The sequence below is a fragment of the Empidonax traillii genome, unplaced genomic scaffold (genome assembly GCF_003031625.1).
Source record: "Empidonax traillii isolate 1590-97213 ecotype Southwest subspecies unplaced genomic scaffold, ASM303162v1 scaffold687:size894609, whole genome shotgun sequence".
Lineage (NCBI taxonomy): Eukaryota > Metazoa > Chordata > Aves > Passeriformes > Tyrannidae > Empidonax > Empidonax traillii.
In genome coordinates, this window is record NW_020955880.1 from 492,183 (window position 1) to 508,083 (window position 15,901).

A 15,901-nucleotide genomic window follows, 5' to 3' on the forward strand; every position below is an offset into this window, starting at 1 on the left:
CAGCTGTAGGAAACGGCATTCATGGTGCAGGAAACATCTTTCACTTCTCTGTTTGTTTTCCATTTTTTTCAGGTGTATCCTTAAAATAGGGAATTGTTTTTCCATCGTTTATGCTGGAGATCCAATACACTGTTTAAAATGGTCATTACCCGCTTAAGCTCACAAAGTCTCCCCTTCACATTTGCTGCACTAAAATTTCCTTTTTTTAGTTGAAAAAAGCCATAATATTTGCTTTTATTCCTTTAGAAAATATTTGTAGTGGTGTTTGCAAAGAATAATTGTTCTTTTGTATACCAGAGGTTGCACGTGAAGTTTTGGATGGAAGACCTAAGTGGACAGCCCTGCTGTTGTATGAAGTTCTTGGGAAGGCTCATTTGAGAAAGCAGACACATGAAATGATGTTGCAAGGAACAAACATGCAGTAGAGGCCAATGAAAGACACACTATTTAGTATTTACTATTTAAAGTTTCAAAACTATTTTACTCTTTCAAACTCTTAGACAATAGCAAACATTAAATTTGTTTTTTCTGCTGTTAGGTTGGCTTAGCTTTTGGGGTGGGAAAGGTGATAGGACCAGAAGCAGAGCTGGAGTTTTAGTTTCTGCATTTAATTGCACAGTTCGGACCCAAATCTACACAAAACTCACAGATAGTGGTTTAAATCAGCCCAGACTTGGGGCAGGAGAATCTTGCATTGCTATAATGTTACAGTAGTGTTTGTGCTTCTGAATGTTGAGGTCCTGAAGTGATTTTACCTTGCCTGAGCCAGAGTCTCTAGGAGAAGGCTCAGTTACCCTATGCCTACCTGTAAAACAAGAAAGGAGACCCATCAGTCTTCGCTCTGACCTGCAGCAAGACTGGAGTGAACAGCATTGCATGAGTTTGCCATGCTGTCTTTGAGTTCTGCCTAAGAATAAAGTAAAATAAATACAAATAGTTTCAGAGAGGAGATACTTCCAGTAGCAATTTCTAATACCAGAACCATTGTGAATAATAATAGCTATTTCGATGGGTATCTGGACAATTCAGTAAAACTCTTCATAAAACATTGGAAGTGTCTGAGTATGTGTGTGAGGGAGGAGGAGGAGGAGGAGACATAAATAAAAATGCTGTTTCAAAAGGGAAAGATTGCCAGCAAAGGAAGGTAGACTCATGGTGCTATTCTGGAGTTGGTATTTTGTATTCACTGATTAGGAGTATTTCTTTAATTGACAGAAATTGTTATGATGACAGACTGGGTAGTTATAGTAAACATTTAAACATCTGTAGGAAAAAAATTGTTTTCTTCAGTTAATGTATAAAATGGACATCAGCTCCTGCCCTTTATCCCCTCCCAAACTAAACCCCCAAATGGCTTTAGTATGGATAGCGGGTCTGTCCCCATCTGTCCTTTTGCTTCCCAACCACCTTAGTGCTGGTTTAGAAATCACACACAGCACGAGTGCCGATGTGAGGGTGGGAAGGCTGGGTCTGAGCTCAGAGTGAGCCTCTGCTCCGAGCCGGGACCTGCCTGACCCCTCCCGCTCTCCAGGCTCTGCTGCGTCTGTGAGGGAAGCACAGAGGTGTCAGCTCGCTCCCCGAGCCATCCTGCAGCACGTGCATGGGCTCCAAAGGTGCCTTAGCCCAGGAGGGGAGTCCACTGCAGCTTGTTATACCCTGCAGACTCCAGCTGGCTTTGCTTGTAACCTGCTGTGCCTCATCCAGCTTATCCCCTGTGCAGGTGTGACAGCAGCCATGGGAGAGGCTTTGAAGTTAATGAAGCATTGTGCCTGTGGAGTTTAGACACCTCTATCTATAGTCAGCACAGAGTGAGGCTTCCATGATTGAATTTATTTGTAAATGCACATATTTCTTATTAAGCCCTGCTTCAAATACCCTTGGGCTTTCTTTTTTTTTTTTTTCCTTTTTTTAATGTTAAAAAAGACACCAACCTGTGGTTTAACTTTCTAAGAACTCCCTTTTCTGGAATTGGAGTTTGAATTTTTGGAGAGTGGTTCCAAAAGGACTGTTCCTCAGTGTTATGAGAGGAAATCAGCATGGATAAGTTCAACATTCACTATAGCACAATTCCATGAAAAAAAAAAAAAAGTTGAATCTGGCACATGCTTGTGGATACAGCAATCTTAAGTTGCTCCTTTGGTTTGACAGGAACTTCTCTTTATTAAGGAGTAAGTGTTGGTAAGTTCTATGGGTGTGTAGTCTACAGCAGTGTAAGGAGGAACAAAAGGAGGTTTATTAATTTTTCCATGATTAACTGTTCTCAGGCTTACAGAGGAGGAAGTGGATAGAAAGTCAGTGTTGAAGCTCATTTGTTAATGTTTGTGTGTAATGCACTGTAGTTTGGTTTTTTAATCATTCTGTCTAATATCTATGGAGGATGTTACAAGCTGGCATCATCTTTTGAAGGTCAACAGGGTTACCTCAGGGCAGCCATAAAACTGGGGACATGTCTGTTGTGACAAGCTCTTTGTATTTTAGCCGTGTCCATTAATGTCATAAGGAAAGGGCTCTGGTAAACTTAAATTAGCATTAAATTATGGAGGAGAGAGGCAGTATTTTGGCATTTTTAGTGAACTGTTTATTTTTAGCATAAAGATAAAGTATTGATCATCCTCATAACCACTTTTTCCTCATGTTGGCACATAATTCTCCAGTTTAATTTTCTGTTATCGCACTAGGTATTAGTACTGCTAATTCACCCTTCCAGACTTTAAACATTAAACATTTTGCCATTCTTTGTTCTCTTTCTTTTCTGTTTCATTTTACACTGAACTATTCATCATGTTGACTAACGTTTCACTATGCTTCCATCTCTCTGTAGATGATAAAGTGTAGGGCTGGAATATTTTTGTTTGTTTGTTTTGTTTTGTTCTGGATTTGTAGAACTCTGTATGGCAAGGTCTGAGCCCCAGCATGGAGTTCATATTGGCTGTAAGAGTTCAGAGAATGGATGTTCCGCTGCAGTTTGACAGTCATTTCCCATTAGTATTAGAAATTGAGCAGTGTGACCTGTAAGGTCTAGCAAATTAGTTGTAATACCAGGGTTTCCTCCTGTACATGTAAGTATATTATTTATGGCATAATGAAGTGTGATTATTGTCTAAACACTTTCCTATATTGAATACTAATCTACAGAGAATGAGTGGCAGCCAGGAAAAGCAATGCTGGTGGGAAAAGGCGCTCTATTCTCCCCTTTTTCCTGCATCACAGTGTGAAGGTAAGCACCTCTGCCTCTTAGAACTAACTTGCTGTTGCACCTGTGTTAGAGCAAAATACTCCTTGTTATGGACTGGAATTGCTGCAAAGGAATTGGAATTACTGTCTATATGTAAAAAACCCACACCAGAAGCTTCCACAAGCAGTTCTCCTATCAGAGAGAGAGCTGAGATGCTTCAGCTGCACTTGTAATAGATCTCTAGCATGATTCTACATTGGTTTCAAAAGAAGTGGTTTTAAAGTAATGTTAATATTTATGCAAATTTACTTAGCTCCAGAGCCTGCAATTAAGCAAACAGAAAATGAATCTCTGAAAATACTTTATTACATTTCCTAATGTTTCATCCTTAAAAAATACTTACTAGATAGGTAATTTTATAAGAATGTGAAAACATGATGATTACCTTTTATGGGTTTGCATAAATAACGTGCCAGTTGTTCAGCAAATGTGTGGAATCTCTCTCAGACTGGGAAGGAGAGGGATTTGCCACTTGGCCACTCCCTTCACACTGACAGGCTGCGAATTTTTCTGTGCCGCATAGAGAGCAAGTCCACTCTTGGTAGGCAGGCTGCTGGTGAGCAGAAGCAGGTGTGCTTCCAGCACTCCCAGGAATCTGGAGCATCTGACAGCTGACTCAGCCCAGGTTTTCAGTGGACAGGCAAGAATCCAGGCGGGTTTTTTTGCCTGCATACCAATTTACCTTTTCTGGGAGACAGCAAGAAGCTGAACCAGAACATTTTGTATCCTGAATTTACCGGCTTTCTGGTGCTTTCTGTTGGTAGAGGTTCAGGGCAAGAAAGTTTTGATCTGAGACCTGGTTCCTAAATAATCTGGGAGTAGATTAGCCCGTGATTGATACTTTAAGAGTGCAACTAAACCGTATTCTCGGTGCCACAAAACCCTTACTTGGGTGTTCAGGACAAGTTTGGGTTACTTTCAAGAACATCTTAACTTACTTTGCCCCAGCTATAGAAATGTGCACGGTGAAAGACAAGAGCCCGGTGTCTGCAGGACTGGTCACAGATCCTGCCGTGTTAACAGCCCTGTCTTTAGAAAGCAGGGGTGTTCGGTGTCCTTCGGGAGCGCCGTGGGTTGTTCCCGGTGGCACCCGCGCTGTTCCCTGTTCCCGGCGGCGGGAGCGGCCCGCGCTGACCCCTGGTGGTGAAAGGCCGGAACTGTCCCTGAGGGGCCACAGCCCCGGGAACTTCACCCTCAGAGCTGATGTTATTCTGTCACGAGCTGTATCCAGTTTTCTGTACGGGTATTTTTTATAAGTGGGTGTTGATGCATGTGATCCATGTATATCTATATGATAGGTGTTGATACTCTATATATTTACTCTGGTAAGTAGAAACCACAGCCATTCACATCAGCTGGGTTTTTCTGAGCTTAAGTGAGGATCAGGCTGCAGTTGCAGTCTACACTGTATGGGGATAGAAATAGGAATGATCTGAAACACGGTGCAGCATCAGAATTGAAAAATGCACTGAAGCATTTGTGATAAAAAAAGTAATTCTTGCTCTTTGTACTTTAGTATTTTAGATGTTTTCATTAACTAAGTAGCTTCCTCTTTTATTATTTGACTATCCAGGTAGGATTTGATGAAGCTTTTGGAGGGTATAATGCTTATCTCTCTGAGGGTGTCAGACCATAAAATCCCCCACAAGCACAGAGGGCTAGAGTATGAATTTCAAGAATACGTCTCTGGATGCTTTCATTTTGGCTAAATGTAAATAACAGTGTTCCTCAATTCTGTTTTTTCTTCCTTTTCCTCTGAAACACCCCCACAAACACAATGTAAGAGTGCTATACAAATGCCAAGGGAGAGAATGGTGTAGGAGAACTTGCAGATGTAAAGGAAATATCCAATGATGATGAACATCTTTTAGATTTTAATATGGTAAGTTTGTCATTGGTTTGGGGGAGGAAGTTTTTTTGCTTATTTTATAAGGGTGGGCTACTGCATCTTTTCTTTCATCACAGTTCTCAGTCTGACCTCAAATGAAATTTCTGCAAAAACCTTCAAAAGCTTTTATTCCCTTACTTTGTTTTTTAATCTCCTCTGCATCTTGGGCATTCTTCTGAAAATTCCTCAAGGTGTTGTACTTTGGGGAGTACAACCCTTTGTACAAATAGTTGTACTTCTAGTAGATAAGCAAAGCCAGTTTCCTTTGGGAATGCTTGGCATTTGCTTGTCATGAGTATTAAACATGAGTCTTCTTTTCCTCAACTAAGTAAGCGTAGAGTGGGCTGATGTGCTCTGTGAGGGCAGAAAGGACCAGTAACTGAAGGCATAAAGATAATTTATGCTGAATTCTGTCCTCATTACAAGCAAAAAAACCCTGTTTTTTTTTTTTCTGTAGGGAAAAAATGTCATGTCCTCATGTATATACTGATACACCTTTAAACTTCATAGTGATGATAGCACTTACATTTACACTGTGACATGCTTGCTGTAGCTTTACTGATTCAGCTGAACATATATTGAAAATACCTTTGCTTGAAGTTTAGTCAGATCTGTGCTGTGTTTTCTTGCTATTTAATACTTACTACCAAGTTTGGGAGATAACTTTTACAGTAATTTTTCTAACATAAACTGTGATAAAGATACATCCTAACTGAGTTCGCTTTTGATTCTCTTGCTTTTTTTTGTGCAAATCCTAAAATTAAGGAACAGGACAAAGTAATAAAGCCCCACCTTTTTTTTTCCTGCTGTTCTGCAGTCCTTTCTGCATAGTGGACTAGGTTAGGAAAGAGAAGGACTTGCCCTGTAATCGTGGCATCTCTCTTGGACAACTACAAAACCATGTAACCTCCCAGCCCAGAGAAAAGCAGGCGTGTTCTTTATTGTTCCCCATCAACACTGTCAGTTTAAATCCTTAGGTTTCTTCTGTTTATGAAGCAAGATGTGCAGATGATATAAATGCTGAGGCAAAACCAAATGGCTTCAGGAAGAAGATCTACTCCAGTGATAGCTCCAGCTCTGAAGACACAGCTTCAGAAGGTGGAAGTGAATGGGCTGATCCGTGTGAGGAGGAGCTTTTTTCTCGAACTCAACTGTAAAAACTGCAGAGTAGAAAAGATGATTGAAAAGTAACATGAGATGGAAAACTATCCTTCTTGAGGGTCTGTAGCTCTAAAACAACAACTTGAGTTTCCTCTTCAGTTAATGGATTCAGATGTGTATTTATCTTTCTCTTCTTACTTATTTTATAGATGAGGACACAGCTGTCCTGTTGAAGATTTTTTTTCCCCAAAAAAATACTGTTAAATTCTTGGCTATTTGAACTAGACTAGATTGTGTTGTCAAATCAAGAATGGATGTGCATGTGCTTGTCTTAGTAGTACCACTGCTTTTTTGCATCTTAATTGCAGTTATTTTCATTCGTAACTGTAGCCCTACCACTATTACTATCTTCTTAGCATCGCAGTGTCTACAACTACTTCTGCTATTCAGAGACTTCAGCTTTCTGCACATTAGGCTTTGTTCTCTAAGAACTGGGAGATAAATACTTAACACTGTAATCTATCAGTGCCTTTCTGAATGCAGGAGAAAAGCATGAATGACTTGTCCAGTCTTCATTCAGTAAATCTCATAACTTTGAAGTAGGAACAACAGGGTTGTGCTTTAGAGACTTACAGAAACTGTGTTTTCTATCCTATGATTCCCCCCCTCCCGCAAACCAACACTGAGGATACCATGGTTTGTATTTTTGCTAACTGGAGAAGCCAAGGATTTTTTGTAGGTGTGGAGGCAATGTGGGGTTTTTTTCCTTTTTTCTTTTTTTTTGTCCTTTTTAGCAACTTGCCGATGTGGGGCAGAAGTTTAAAAAGTAACACCAAAAATAATAAACCACTGGGGTGATGTGTGGATTGTTGTGAATTTTGTTAACGAGTAATGAGAATGTTGTCTTGTTGCAGATGAAGGCATTCATGTAACCTGCAAAAGCATCCTGTAACTGAACTTGAGCCTGAATGACTGAAACTCTCTAAAATGCTCAGAGTGTTCAATGTTTTAAATGCAAAGGGTCAGTGCTTCACTTGAAAGAAATCCTGTGGCTGCTGCAGTTAGCTGCTGTTGTGGCTGTAATTTAGTAAATCTCGTAGTTCATTTTGTGTTCCTGAGAGAATGTGTGGGGCAAGTTATGTGTGTGGTGGGTGGGGGTAGGGAAGGTGATGACTTACAACATACATGTGTGATTGCAGTAGTGATTGTTGCTTTATGTGAATTGCTTTTAAATTTTATTTTGTTAACTTAGAAAGTCAATACATTGTCAAGTTGCATCTGTACAAGACTATCAACTCCTTGTGCTTTTAACACATTATGCAAAATGTATAAGCCAGGAGGAGCAATATTTGCAAAACTAAACATTCTAAGTTTTTACCAACTCCTAGTTTAAAAAATGACAACAACTAACTAGTCTACACGATCGCAGCATGTCTAGAACACCAGGAAGTGCAGAAAGTCCAACACTGACTTGAAAAGCTTCACCATTAATTTTGACAGGCAATAAACCTCACAAGAAACGTAGCTGTTTGAAATGTGAGCTGAACTGCCTTTGAAATATGTTCTGCGCTAGAAATGCTTTCTGAGTAACTGGGTTTTGTTGCCTTTATTGAGTTGACAGTGTAAGAATTTAAATACGTGGTTGGGGAACCATGCCAGTCTTCGTGCGACGCTTTTGGTGAGATCCTTACTAAACCTGGCTTGGTTGCCCTTACCCGGGGACTTTCTTTTGGTCCCCCTCTTAGACTATGTTTTAGGGTTTGTATTCATACAACAAATCTTTTGACACTTTACAGTTTCTTTTCTTAATTTATTTGCAGACTTTGAATAGATTTTTATATATTTTACTTTCTTCTGGAGCTTCCTTGAGAGGTTGTTTAGCACCTGCACTGAGAACTAGTTAACTGTAATATGAAAGTAAAAAAGAACTTTACACACAAATTCTTCAAATCACTACAGTGAAGAATGGAATAGAACTTCATTTGAGAACAGGAAATGACCAAATGGACATATTTCAAACACAAACTTCAGCTCAGTTAATTCTGGCTAGAGCTGCTTCTTTGGTAAGAAAGGGCTCAAAATATCAAAGGTGTTGCTCGTAGTTACATTGTGGTTTGTAATGATTCCAGCACCTTTGGGGAAAATAAAATCCTATATTGAGCTTGGGCAATAACAAATTGTCTTTACTTGTTTTCATAGTTTAATGGCTAAAGCTCTAAGGCTTTCAGTGAGAGTTGAAGTGTGGTTTTTAGTTTTTCTATATGGATAGAAACACACACAACAACAACAACAACAACAACAGCATTAAAGGTTGGCATACGCTGAACCGCACTGTGGGATGAAGCGCATTGCATATCCATAGCACTGAAGTATCAGTTTTCCATTCCTGGGCTGAAATTTGTTTCTACTTTTTGCTTCAAGTGGTTGTATTGTTCTGATTTCACGTACACCAGAGTAACTGATTTTGTTTTCTTGTGGAGTTACTTAACACCAAATAAAAATATAAAAGGACAATTGGATGGTGTGTGTGTGTCTTTATTTTCTTTGGCTAATTGTATAACTTAGATACAACATGGCAGTTAAGCATTAAACATTCTGGAGAAATAGCACGAGATGCCGAGTTCAGGAGTCCTTTTCACTGCTGCAATTTTTAAATCTATTTTTTATTCTTTTTCAATACAAGGTAGGAAAATTAAATACACTGCATCTGTTCTTAAAAAAAACAAAACAAAACAAAACCAAAAAAAAAACCACCCAACCCCAAAACCCCCCAAAACCAAACAAACGAAAAAACCAAAACCATAAAAAAAACAACCCAAAAAACCCAAGACAAAACAAGCCTAGTCCCCATGTTATTCTATGTAAAATATCATAATCCTATTCCTTACAAATTACAGAAATCTGCAAGGACAACTTCAGGTTTAGAAAACACAAAACCTCTTTATGAAAGAAATTAAACCCACACAAAGCCAGAACCTCTCACACATAACAGTTTAAGAACTTGTGTACAGTAGGGGATTTAAACCAGCAGACTTTTATTTCTGTTTTCAACCTGTGTTCAGCCGTCAAATGGTCAGTACCTCAAGTCCACAAAAGTGCACTCTCCTAATTCCACAGCTGCACCTCTTTTCATAGAAAGGAAAAAAACCCCCAAGAGCTCACATTCCACTTAGTGGAGCCAGGTATACTCTGGTGCTGTAGGTCTGCAGCCAAAGGGACCTGGGATTCTGTGCAGACTGATTCCAACTCTGCTGAATTGGAAGTGCAGTGGAAACAACACTAATGCACACTTGGAAATAATGGAAAAGAGTTGCTCTGTAAGGCCCTTGGGTGAATGCTTTGGTTCATTAGTATCTAGCATGCTGCAAACTTGGTAGTTGAAACTTTTAAAGGCATAAATTATTTTCAGTTATTTCTTAAATACAGCAGGAGTATATTTTCATTGTGTTTATGGAAGATGTTTGATAACAGAATCAGCCAGGCTTTTCAATTGCTGTATCTGTTAACTCCACATATCCAAAGAATTAGTTTCCATTGCAAACAATGCTTCTGCCGTGCACACCCCACTGTGTAATCCTACGCAGGAACTGTACCTGTCAGCAGTGGGGCAGGCTGTGAATGCACGTCATGCTGCGACTGCACAGGGGTGCTGTCTGATGTGAAAATACATGGGAAGGGAGTGCACATTCTGGAAAGCCAGGATTCCTTGACAGCAACTCATCCCTTCCCTGCCAGGACCAGCATAGTTAAGTATTATCCTCGATTAATTAGTCATTAGCTTTCATGTACAGCATCTCACATAATTTTCTTTTACGGCCCATGGAACGAGTAGCAACAAGACTCCAGAGGTTCGGGACAAATGAGACTTTACCGATATATTTTAGCTTCCTACAGTAAGACTCCTGTTCCACTGTTCAAGGTCCTCCTAAAATGTATTATTATGTGCAAGTGCTTGTAAATTTTATGAGGTGCCTCTGTGCTCCAAGGGGATGATAATGGGATGAAAGGGGAAAACAGCTCACAGAGCTGGCAGTGGGTCAGCACACTGATGGGGAAAAGCCCCTGGGTGACAAAACATTGGCCTCCCTGCCCTCCCTCATCCCTAACAGCTTCACTACAAACACACCGAGGACAGAATATGTTCGTAGCCACAGAAATGCTCAAGCAGAGAGCAGTACAGTACAGCAGCAGTACTGCAAGCAAATACATAAGCACTGCCTAAAGAGGGGTGCCACTTCCACTGCTGGAGATTTTTAGGGACAGACTGGACAAATGTGTCAGAAATGATGCAGTGACCCACACAACCTCGTTCAGTTTGATCCCCAACTTGTGTTTGAAAAAAGTACAACTTGTGTGTTAAGCCTTTTGTCCAAAGAGTAAATTTGCTTCATTAATTCCTACCTGCTATGATGGGCCACCCTGATCCCTTCCAGATATGGAGAGAAATCGGTATAGAAATTTTCATTTCTGCACAGTTCACATATTCATGCAATAGTGAACGTTAAGGACTGTTAGCATTCTTTATGTTCCCAATACCATTTCAGTAGGATTTGCCTTTTTCCTTTTTTCTTACATTTCATAGTTTGTAATTTTTGAATTGTTTGGCTTCTAATTGTCCTCTGCAATGGGATTTGAACCCCTGGTTGTTTGACTCTGGAACTCTTATCAATTTGACAACAAAGTCTTCAAGAAGTCCCAGTTGTCATTCATGCGTTTTAAATATTTTTCTGCCATTTTTCTTGTAATTTTATTCAATACAAAAATATTAAATTCTTTGAAGCACTGAAGATCCATGGATATACAATAATGGCACCTGTTACCTGCCCCAAACAGATGTTACTTAGTTTCATTCATCACTACTAGTTCTAGACAACAACTCATTTTTAGTGCAGTACTTTTTTTTCCCTAGTGAATTGCACTAGAAAACTACCACATGTTGAGTCCAATGCTTTTTCTGTTACAGAACAGATCCATTTGCTTTGGGAAATGTAATTTAAATTGTGCTTACATGAGAGAATAAATCTGCTATAGCACTCCAACTTTTCATTATGCAGCTGTGCATAATAACAAGCCCGCTTCCTTCTCTGGTGTGATTTAGTGATGAGTGAAGATCTGTAACAGAGGTACCACGGAGGCTTTGTCAGCAATTGTTTACGGGCACTTGGGATTCTGCAATTCCAAGATATTATACAAAAAGTAATATTTTTAGTTTGTATATTTTTATTTCTTCACACCTTATTACTCATTTTGTCCTTCCTAAACAGCTTGTAGACAGTGATAGAAACAATCCTGTCACGCATCATGTTGCAGTAATATCAATTCAAAAGTGCTGAAAAGCTTCACGCGCTTTTCCTGCCTTTCCTGCTCTTCATTTTCTTGCTGTCTCATGGAGGGGAACTTAAAACCAGTGGTAATAGAAGCATTAATAGTAATTGTAGCTACAGACCCGGATTCCTCAGCCTTTATCAGGTCTAAGTTCCTGTAGGAGGAGGCAGCGTTTTGGGATAATGAAATGGCACGTTCTCCTGCTGTTCCTGATTCATCCCAAACCTATTAAAATGGCTTGGTGCACAGACATTCCATTGCTAGTAGGAATGCCTGTGCAGATGGTGGCTGTGCAGGAAATGGACTACTATCAAACACAGGCAAAATAAGTTTTATGTGAACAAAATTTAATTTGTGATGAATCTGACAGAGAAGAATTCATTTGTCAAAAGCATCACCATTTGCTTCTGAGGTACTGATATTTTCCCCAGAATTGTTATCCTTCTATTTCCTACAAGTCGGTGGAAACCTGTATTTATTCATTGTTCCCTCTTGTACCACAGAACATGCATTAGGTACTTCACGGTGCCTGCACTAATTCTGCAAAGCATGGAGGGTAGCAGAGTATCCAGCACTGCAACACTCGCTCTCCGGCTTGGGCGAGCTAAAACTGCCTTAAAGTGACAGTGATGGGAGGTGGAGGCAGGAGCTGTAGGTCAGCTCGCGTTCAGGGAGGCACAACAGATGTACCTTCACAATATGCAAATCTTTGGCTAACTAGAGAAAAAAATATCTTCCAGCTTATGACAGAAAATTACTGTCTTCAAGATGGATCAGGAGCTGCACAGCAGATTCAAATGAAGCTCAGTTTGGCTGGCTCTGAAAGCTGCTTGCATCATACTTGGCTTGTGATGAATGAAAATTCAATCTAGATGTTCTCATCTGGTTCTTAAAAATATAACTTTGAAGCTGTATCAATTGCAAAATTGCTTAAGCTTCAAAACAGAACTGAAAGCCTAAGCACAGAATGATTTCTCACATCTACAGGCATAAGAAATATCATTGAATTTTTTCTGTGTTTCTGTCCCTCAGCTCTAACAGAACAGAGGAAGGACTGTTATTTTGGGTACTTTTATCATTTGTAGTATATTCCAGAGAAATCATTAAGACAGAACAGAGCAGAAAGTCTTCATGTTTTCTTGAACAGTAACCATAAAACTGGCATATTGAACTCTGCTGGCACGAATGAGGTCTGTATGACAAAGCTTTCGAATTGCATGTTTTTAAAAAATTAAATTCTGTAGCACTAGTCTATTATTAGACCACGTAGATTTTTTTTGCCCACTAGGTGAACATCAGTAGCCAGTCTGAGGCTGCTCTATGTGGTGCTTCATTTCTACACAATAGCCACAGGTAAGACACTCTTGAACAAAACATCAGGATTTGATCCCAAGAGTTTTTACTCAGTTCAGCGTTCTGCAGGTTTACCCAACCCTGAATCAGTGGCAGAGGACTGATGATAACCACACTGATTAAGTACTTTATCACACTTATCACACTTCTGAGGATTTAATTACAACCCATGTGTTTAAACAGAACTCATTGATTTCTCAGTGTGTCCTTCTGGATGGACTTTCAATTTTGCACAGCTGCAAAAGAAAGGTGCTAAAGGTCCCTTTGCACTGTTACACATTTTTACTTCCTCTACCCGACAGTGCCTGTTCTGTTTCCTTTTAATAATTAGCACATGCCACACTTCCATCAGAACCAGTGGTGTGACACTGTGTTTAGTCACAATGTCAGCCCTTCAGCTTTTACCCATACAGAGGAGTACACAGTATTTGCAGACAAACTACCTTACCTTAGAGGTGGCATCAACAGAACTGATGCTAAATGATAAAGCAAAACAGCTCAGCTTTTGGAATAGCTCATGACAACCAGAAATACTATTCACCCTTTCCCACGAGTTATACAATCAGTCACATGCAAATAGTATTTTTCTATATTGACTAGGCTGTGATTTTCTGTGACTTTCTGTATGCTCTGGTGTTGTTTGTTTGGTTGTGTTTTTTTCCAGTAGGTTTTTCTAATAGTTTCTTCAGCCTAAACTATATTATGAAGTTGGGAGTATCATTATTTCCTATGCACACATTCTGCAGACTTACAGAATTCATGACTCTGTGTTTCCAGTCTCTTATTTACCCTAGAAACCAAACAATTCTGATCCAAGTTCAATGACATCACAATGATAATACACTATTCTAGTTGCTCCAACAGAAATACTGATTCTCACTCTTAAAAACATAACAAAAATATTAATACTGAAAAATGAATTAGTGACAGTATATGCTCCAAAAGTCTTTTGCATATAAACAAGTTTTTAGTGCCTCAAAACCGTTCTGATTCTATTTAACTACTTTTAATATTAATATGAGAGCTATCTTCCAGAGATAGTGATTTTCAAAAAAAAAAAAAAAAAAAAAAAAAAGGACTCATTAATACCAATCCTTAATTCTCTTATATTGATACTCACCTTTGAAATACACCAGAATAAGTATTGGTCTCTGATCCAGTCATAGAAACTATCTACAGAGAGATAATTTTTGACTGATGTTAAGTTTTCAGTGCAGTCATCTTGATAGGATGGAACTGGTGTTAACAGGGCCAGGGTGGCAAGTACTTCTTGGTTTACCTCTGCCTCTTGCAATTCATTCATTCAGATGTAACTTGCCCACATCAAAGCTTGAATAATCATGGGTTTGCGCTGCTTGGTATCAAATTAATTACACTAACACAAGGCCAGATATTTCTGCATTTGCCGCACTCACACTTCCAGCTTCAGCGTAGACTTGAGCTGTGAGGTGACGGTGCAGATGGGGGTCCGCTTTATCTTACCACCACTGCAGAGACACATCACCAAGTCTAGGTGCGAAACATGTGACGTGTGCAGAAAAACCCCAGCACTGAGTTTCACAGATGATAAGGAACACACGAGAGCTCTGCCCCTGCCGGGTGCTGATTGCTCCTGACCCCTGTGCCTTCAGCGTGGGGCAGAGCACGCTGTGCTCCACAGCCCCGCCGTGCCAGCGGCAAAGGGGAGCGCTTGGGGCGGAAGGCAAAGAAAGATAAACGTGCAAAACTCGCCAGTTACCACCCTAAAGCCTCCACTTTTGGCATTACAGAGCGTAAAGCCAAAGTTCCACAGAGCTAAAGACACACCTGCACTGCATGCCCCCAGACCTTCCGCAGCCCAAACTCGCAAACCCACGGAAGTTTGTTTTCCTCCTAAACGCAGGCGGGAACACAAGCGGAGCCCGGCCAGGAGATCGCCAGGGCCACCCCCTGCCTCCGGCAGTGACACGGGACGGGCTGGAGCCGCCGAGCACAGAAACAGCAGCTCCGTACGGGCACGGGGCTCCTCGGAGCGCCCTCAGCCACAACCCCGCTCCGCTCCCGGGGCCCTCGGAGCGAGCGCCCTCAGCCAAAGCCCCGCTTCACTCCCGGGGCCCTCGGAGCGAGCGCTCTCAGCCACAGCCCCGCTCCACTCCACTCCCGGGCCGCCTCCCCGGGGGATCAGATCGGAGCCGCCCCACCGACACCTCCGCCAGCCCCGCCAACCCCTCGGCGAGCGCCGACACGATCCAAAATGGCGCCCGGCGGCCGCCCACCGGCCCCCTCAGCGCAGGCGTTCCCTCCCCCGGCGGGCGGTGCTTTCCCTGCCGCGCCGGGCAGGGGGAGCGGCGGCGGGGCGGGAGGAGCCTGAGGCGCGGGGGCTGCAGCGTTCCTGGAGCAGCCCGACACCTGTCCCGCAGCCAGGTGTGCGCCGCGCCCGCCGCGGGGGCGGTCGCCATGGGAGGCCCTGCGCCGCGCCGAGGAGGCGCCCGGCGAGGGGCGGCTGCTCCGCCTCAGCCGCGCTGAGCCCGGCGCTGCTCCGCGGGGACCGGAGGGCAGCGACATGGACCGCCCGCCGCAGCCGCCGGCCGCCTCCTAGTCCCGCAGCGGCGGCTGCGGGGCGGGCCGGGCATGGCCCAGCGGGAGGAGAACGGCGGAGGGCAGCGCTACCCCGGTGAGGCGATCGGGCTCTGCGGGGCTGCGCGGGCGGGGGCTCATCCCGTCCGGGGCCGGGGGTGTCACACGGTGGCACCTGTTGGTGCGAGGGCAGAGCCCGGGGGCGAGCGGGGCGGGCGGGGCAGCCCCCGCTGCGAGGGCTCGGCGGGGCTGGGGCTGGGTCTGCTGCCTTCCCCGGCCGTGGCCACCTTAAAAAGTTAAGAGGAGTAGGAGAGCTGAGCCTTCGGAGCCTTCACCGAGTGGGTAACAGACCGCAGGGGGAGGTGAGCGCTGCTTCCTCAAGGCTTTGCTCGTGGAGTTTGGTTTGTTTTTTGTTTCAGTTTCTTTGGGTGGTTTTGTAAGCG

At 42.3% G+C, this 15,901-nt stretch overlaps 2 protein-coding genes across 4 annotated transcripts in view; both read left to right on the top strand.

Moving 5' to 3' along the window:
- Positions 1 to 8,743, top strand: part of KIAA0232 (KIAA0232 ortholog) — a 66,103-nt gene extending 57,360 nt beyond the window's left edge. For both annotated transcript variants that reach the window (XM_027899750.1, XM_027899751.1), the window contains 3 exons: positions 3,136 to 3,217; positions 5,020 to 5,117; positions 6,101 to 8,743. In XM_027899750.1, the coding sequence (XP_027755551.1) occupies positions 3,136 to 3,217; positions 5,020 to 5,117; positions 6,101 to 6,280 (360 nt within the window). In that variant the 3' untranslated portion in view covers positions 6,281 to 8,743. The remainder of the gene's footprint in view (positions 1 to 3,135; positions 3,218 to 5,019; positions 5,118 to 6,100) is intronic.
- Positions 8,744 to 15,312: 6,569 nt separating this feature from the next.
- Positions 15,313 to 15,901, top strand: part of TBC1D14 (TBC1 domain family member 14) — a 67,470-nt gene continuing 66,881 nt past the window's right edge. The window contains exon 1 of one of the 2 annotated variants that reach the window (XM_027899726.1): positions 15,313 to 15,555. In XM_027899726.1, the coding sequence (XP_027755527.1) occupies positions 15,513 to 15,555 (43 nt within the window). In that variant the 5' untranslated portion in view covers positions 15,313 to 15,512. Of the gene's footprint in view, positions 15,556 to 15,732; positions 15,821 to 15,901 lie in introns of those variants that run through there. The other variant, XM_027899727.1, reaches the window with a different exon arrangement.